Genomic DNA, 6,607 nt, shown 5'->3' with positions numbered 1-6,607 from the left:
GCAATGAAGAGGAAAACCCGTTCTTAACTTCGTTTTTTCAATAGTCGATGCTAGCCTTTTATGAAATTTGCGTTACAGGAGATCAATGTGAATTCTTCGCTTCGTGCCAACATGACTGCCCTGGAAACTCCACTTGTATAACAATAAACACACTTGGGGACTTCCTTTGCCTTGAGGAAAATCAGTGTAAGTAGATGAAATTGTTGAAAGTTTTGTTTTATTTCGATAATTTAGAAAGGAATGATGCAGGCAAAACGTACCTTCAAAGGAAACTACTTCCAAACGTACTACAGCATCAACACAAGTTTGTACCAGAAACAAGGCTTCACATCAACTGACAATAACGGTGTTGCTTACATGTGCTTCAACAATGCTGTGTGAAAGGATAATTGTTGTATTTTTGATATATTATAAGCTATCAGGAGAATAAATTTATGTAAACATGTAATAACCATATTATCTCAATATACCATCGTCGCGCACAGGGACAAATAATAACCCCAACACATGACAAAAGATATCTCATCACAAACAAGGGAAAAATATATAGGTCATCACACACAAGGACAAAAAGATATGTCGTCACAAACAAGGGAAAAATATACATGTCATCACAGGCAAGGACAAAAGATATCTCGTCACAAATAAGGGGAAAATAGATATGTCATCGCACGCAAGGACAAAAGATATCTCGTCACAAACAAGGGAAAAATATATATGTCATCACACGCAAGGACAAAAGATATCTCGACACCCCTTAAGGAGAAAATACAACTCATCAATCACAAGAAAAATATATATCTCGCCACACAAGGGCAAAATATCTTGTTACACAGAAAAATATTTCGTCTTACAAGGACACACACACGCCGTCACAACCTAGGACAAAACATATCCCTGTTACACACAAGGAGAAACTATATCCAGTTACTCACAAAAGGTAAATTATTGCCAACAAACACAACGACAAAATATGTTTCGTAAACACAAACATAAATTACATACAAAACCAACACTCAAGGGCAAACATCATTTACCTAGACACCACTAAAAAATTCTACACGTAACCATGTATACACATTGACAAAATGTCACAACACCAGTACAAGCATTATGGTGTTATATTATGAATGACTTTCGAATAATAATTTAGTGTGAAGTAATCATTATCTGTATCTTATAATTGTTTTACAGTTTTTCTAACTGCACTTATGATTTGGATTAATTTAAAATGAATTGTCTGATAGATGAAACATTTTGTATATTTGTTCTACTGAAGACTGAAATAATTTCTAACCATGCCTTTTTTGTCTTTCAGACCTTACTGAATGTAATTTTGAATATGGCTGCGAAGAACATCCTTGTGTATTTGCCAATAACAATATCAACTGCCAGTGTGGAGAAGGCTACACATTAGGTCTCGGGAAGTGTAATGATATCAATGAATGCAATAATCCCGATAGCAATAACTGTACACAAGAATGTATTGACACAGCAGGAAGTTACGAGTGCGCATGCTTCAGCGGCTACGTCATGAATGACACAGACTGTAATGATATAAACGAATGTTCCAACAGCAGCTTAAATAATTGCACACACCAATGTTACAATTACCCAGGTGGTTTTAATTGCAGTTGTTACACTGGGTATCATTGGAATGGCTCGATATGTACAGACATCGACGAGTGCACAAATAGTTCATTAAATAACTGCCCCCAGGACTGTGTCAATTCTGAAGGAAGCTTCGAATGTACATGTTTCACAGGATATCTTTCGAATGGGACTTTTTGTGTAGATATCAATGAGTGTTCAGACAGCATGTTAAACAATTGCAGTCAAAAATGTGACAATTTTCCAGGCGGCCATAATTGTTCCTGTTTCAATGGGTTCTATTGGAATGAAACAACCTGCCTCGACATCGATGAATGTACAGTAAACAGGTCTTTAAACAACTGCAGTCAGGAATGCAACAATTTTCCTGGTGGATATGACTGTTCTTGCTTTGATGGGTTTGTTTGGAATGGATCAATTTGCCTCGATATCAATGAATGTCAGAACAGTTCTTTGAATAATTGCAGTCAAAGATGTAACAATTTTCCTGGTGGATTTAACTGTTCTTGTTTCAACGGGTTCTTTGGGAATGGAACAACCTGCCTCGATATCAATGAATGTGAAGTAAACAGTTCTTTGAACAACTGCAGCCAAAAATGTAACAACTTTCCTGGAGGATTTGCTTGTTCCTGTTTTTACGGATACATTTTTAATGGATCCGATTGTATTGATGTGAATGAGTGTGTAAACAGGTCTTTAAACAACTGCAGTCAGGAATGCAACAATTTCCCTGGTGGATATAACTGTTCTTGCTTTGATGGGTTTGTTTGGAATGGATCAATTTGCCTCGATGTGAATGAATGTCAGAACAGTTCTTTGAATAATTGCAGTCAAAGATGTAACAATTTTCATGGTGGACATGATTGTTTCTGTTTCAATGGCTTTTATCTGAACAGTGCAAATGGATCAGAATGTGTAGATATCAACGAATGCACAGAAGGTTCACACAACTGTTCCCAGGATTGTGTGAACAATGAAGGAGGGTTCGAATGCGAATGCTTCAGTGGGTATGTTATGAATGGAACATTTTGTGAAGATATCAATGAATGTGAGAACACTACTTTAAACAACTGCAGCCAGGATTGTTATAATTTACCGGGGAGTTTTGACTGTAATTGTCAAATGGGTTACAGATGGAACGGAACGACGTGCAACGACGTTGACGAATGTTCCAATACAACGCACATCCCTTGTCCTCAAGACTGTATCAACTCGATCGGCAGCTACGAGTGTGTATGTTTTCAAGGATTTATACAAAATGGGACAAATTGTGACGACATTAATGAGTGTCTTAATACGACATTACACAATTGTAGCCAACAGTGTAACAACTTCCCGGGTGGTTTTAACTGTTCTTGTTTCGATGGATATGTTTGGAACGGAACAGATTGTCTAGATGTCAACGAGTGTTTGAATGACACACTGCATAATTGTAGCCAAGAATGTGAAAATGTACCGGGAGGATTCAGTTGTAGATGTTTTGATGGCTACATCTGGAATGGCACAGATTGTAATGATATCAACGAGTGTTTAAACAAGTCCCTTCACAATTGTAGTCAGAAATGCGACAATACTGCTGGCGGATTCGATTGCTCGTGTTTCGATGGATATTTTCTAAATGACACGTTCTGTGCAGATATCAACGAATGCTTAGATACTAGAATGCACAACTGTAGTCAGAAATGTGAGAATATTCCGGGAGGTTTTAACTGTAGCTGTTTCTCAGGTTATCTATGGAACGAAACTGTTTGTGTTGACATCAATGAATGTTCCAATTCCTCGATGAACAATTGTTCTCAGAAGTGTGTCAATTCAGATGGAGGTTTTCAGTGTGAATGTTATTCGGGATATGTCGGCGACGGGTTTACATGTGAGGATGTAAATGAATGTTTAAATGCCGATGAGAACAATTGTAGTCAGGAATGTTATAACTATCCTGGAGAATTTAACTGTAGTTGTTTCCCCGGATTTCAGTGGAATGACAGCGCTTGTATTGACATTAACGAGTGTTTGAATTCGTCAATAAGCGGATGCGATCAGGATTGTTTGAACAGTGTTGGAAGTTACAGCTGCATTTGCTTCGACGGATTCCAGTTGAACGACACGATTTGTCAGGACATTAATGAATGTGAAAATTTTACATTGAACAATTGTAGTCAAGAATGTTCGAATTTCCCCGGTGGCTACGACTGTTTTTGTTTCAACGGCTACCGACAAAACGGATCAGAATGTGTAGATATCAACGAATGCACAGAAGGTTCACACAACTGTTCCCAGGATTGTGTGAACAATGAAGGAGGGTTCCAATGCGAATGCTTCAGTGGGTATGTTATGAATGGAACATTTTGTGAAGATATCAATGAATGTGAGAACACTATTTTAAACAACTGCAGCCAGGATTGTTATAATTTACCGGGGAGTTTTGACTGTAATTGTCAAATGGGTTACAGATGGAACGGAACGACGTGCAACGACGTTGACGAATGTTCCAATACAACGCACATCCCTTGTCCTCAAGACTGTATCAACTCGATCGGCAGCTACGAGTGTGTATGTTTTCAAGGATTTATACAAAATGGGACAAATTGTGACGACATTAATGAGTGTCTTAATACGACATTACACAATTGTAGCCAACAGTGTAACAACTTCCCGGGTGGTTTTAACTGTTCTTGTTTCGATGGATATGTTTGGAACGGAACAGATTGTCTAGATGTCAACGAGTGTTTGAATGACACTCTGCATAATTGTAGCCAAGAATGTGAAAATGTACCGGGAGGATTCAGTTGTAGATGTTTTGATGGCTACATCTGGAATGGCACAGATTGTAATGATATCAACGAGTGTTTAAACAAGTCCCTTCACAATTGTAGTCAGAAATGCGACAATACTGCTGGCGGATTCGATTGCTCGTGTTTCGATGGATATTTTCTAAATGACACGTTCTGTGCAGATATCAACGAATGCTTAGATACTAGAATGCACAACTGTAGTCAGAAATGTGAGAATATTCCGGGAGGTTTTAACTGTAGCTGTTTCTCAGGTTATCTATGGAACGAAACTGTTTGTGTTGACATCAATGAATGTTCCAATTCCTCGATGAACAATTGTTCTCAGAAGTGTGTCAATTCAGATGGAGGTTTTCAGTGTGAATGTTATTGGGGATATATAGGCGACGGGTTTACATGTGAGGATGTAAATGAATGTTTAAATGCCGACGAGAACAATTGTAGTCAGGAATGTTATAACTATCCTGGAGGATTTAACTGTAGTTGTTTCCCGGATTTCAGTGGAATGACAGCGCTTGTATTGACATTAACGAGTGTTTGAATTCGTCAATAAGCGGATGCGATCAGGATTGTTTGAACAGTGTTGGAAGTTACACCTGCATTTGCTTCGACGGATTCCAGTTGAACGACACGATTTGTAGGACATTAATGAATGTGAAAATTTTACATTGAACAATTGTAGTCAAGAATGTTCGAATTTCCCCGGTGGCTACGACTGTTTTTGTTTCAACGGCTACCGACAAAACGGATCAGAATGTGTAGATATCAACGAATGCACAGAAGGTTCACACAACTGTTCCCAGGATTGTGTGAACAATGAAGGAGGGGTTCGAATGCGAATGCTTCAGTGGGTATGTTATGAATGGAACATTTTGTGAAGATATCAATGAATGTGAGAACACTATTTAAACAACTGCAGCCAGGATTGTTATAATTTACCGGGGAGTTTTGACTGTAATTGTCAAATGGGTTACAGATGGAACGGAACGACGTGCAACGACGTTGACGAATGTTCCAATACAACGCACATCCCTTGTCCTCAAGACTGTATCAACTCGATCGGCAGCTACGAGTGTGTATGTTTTTCAAGGATTTATACAAATGGGACAAATTGTGACGACATTAATGAGTGTCTTAATACTACATTACACAAATTGTAGCCAACAGTGTAACAACCACCCGGGAAGTTGTTACACTGTTGGCTACAATTGTGTAATGTCGTATTAAGACACTCATTAATGTCGTCACAATTTGTCCCATTTTGTATAAATCCTTGAAAACATACACACTCGTAGCTGCCGATCGAGTTGATACAGTCTTGAGGACAAGGGATGTGCGTTGTATTGGAACATTCGTCAACGTCGTTGCACGTCGTTCCGTTCCATCTGTAACCCATTTGACAATTACAGTCAAAACTCCCCGGTAAATTATAACAATCCTGGCTGCAGTTGTTTAAAGTAGTGTTCTCACATTCATTGATATCTTCACAAAATGTTCCATTCATAACATACCCACTGAAGCATTCGCATTCGAACCCTCCTTCATTGTTCACACAATCCTGGGAACAGTTGTGTGAACCTTCTGTGCATTCGTTGATATCTACACATTCTGATCCGTTTTGTCGGTAGCCGTTGAAACAAAAACAGTCGTAGCCACCGGGGAAATTCGAACATTCTTGACTACAATTGTTCAATGTAAAATTTTCACATTCATTAATGTCCTGACAAATCGTGTCGTTCAACTGGAATCCGTCGAAGCAAATGCAGCTGTAACTTCCAACACTGTTCAAACAATCCTGATCGCATCCGCTTATTGACGAATTCAAACACTCGTTAATGTCAATACAAGCGCTGTCATTCCACTGAAATCCGGGGAAACAACTACAGTTAAATCCTCCAGGATAGTTATAACATTCCTGACTACAATTGTTCTCATCGGCATTTAAACATTCATTTACATCCTCACATGTAAACCCGTCGCCGACATATCCCGAATAACATTCACACTGAAAACCTCCATCTGAATTGACACACTTCTGAGAACAATTGTTCATCGAGGAATTGGAACATTCATTGATGTCAACACAAACAGTTTCGTTCCATAGATAACCTGAGAAACAGCTACAGTTAAAACCTCCCGGAATATTCTCACATTTCTGACTACAGTTGTGCATTCTAGTATCTAAGCATTCGTTGATATCTGCACAG

General features: G+C 38.6%; 1 protein-coding gene across 1 annotated transcript; it reads left to right on the top strand.

Annotated features, from left to right (window-relative positions):
- Positions 1-234: 234 nt before the first annotated feature.
- On the top strand, positions 235-5,406 carry LOC132562021 (fibrillin-1-like; the record flags this gene model as incomplete). The annotated part of the gene is made up of 5 exons (XM_060227098.1): positions 235-304; positions 1,319-1,549; positions 1,859-4,730; positions 5,083-5,251; positions 5,377-5,406. Coding segments are annotated over 5 exons (3,372 nt in total), but the record flags the coding sequence as incomplete, so codon positions are not given.
- Between the last annotated feature and the right edge of the window lie 1,201 nt (positions 5,407-6,607).

Source organism: Ylistrum balloti, unplaced genomic scaffold (genome assembly GCF_031769215.1).
Source record: "Ylistrum balloti isolate Yb309-2 unplaced genomic scaffold, AGI_CSIRO_Ybal_v1 Utg369558, whole genome shotgun sequence".
NCBI classification, from domain to species: domain Eukaryota; kingdom Metazoa; phylum Mollusca; class Bivalvia; order Pectinida; family Pectinidae; genus Ylistrum; species Ylistrum balloti.
The sequence above is the reverse complement of the archived record's forward strand: the minus strand, read 5'-3'. Positions and strand labels throughout refer to the sequence as shown.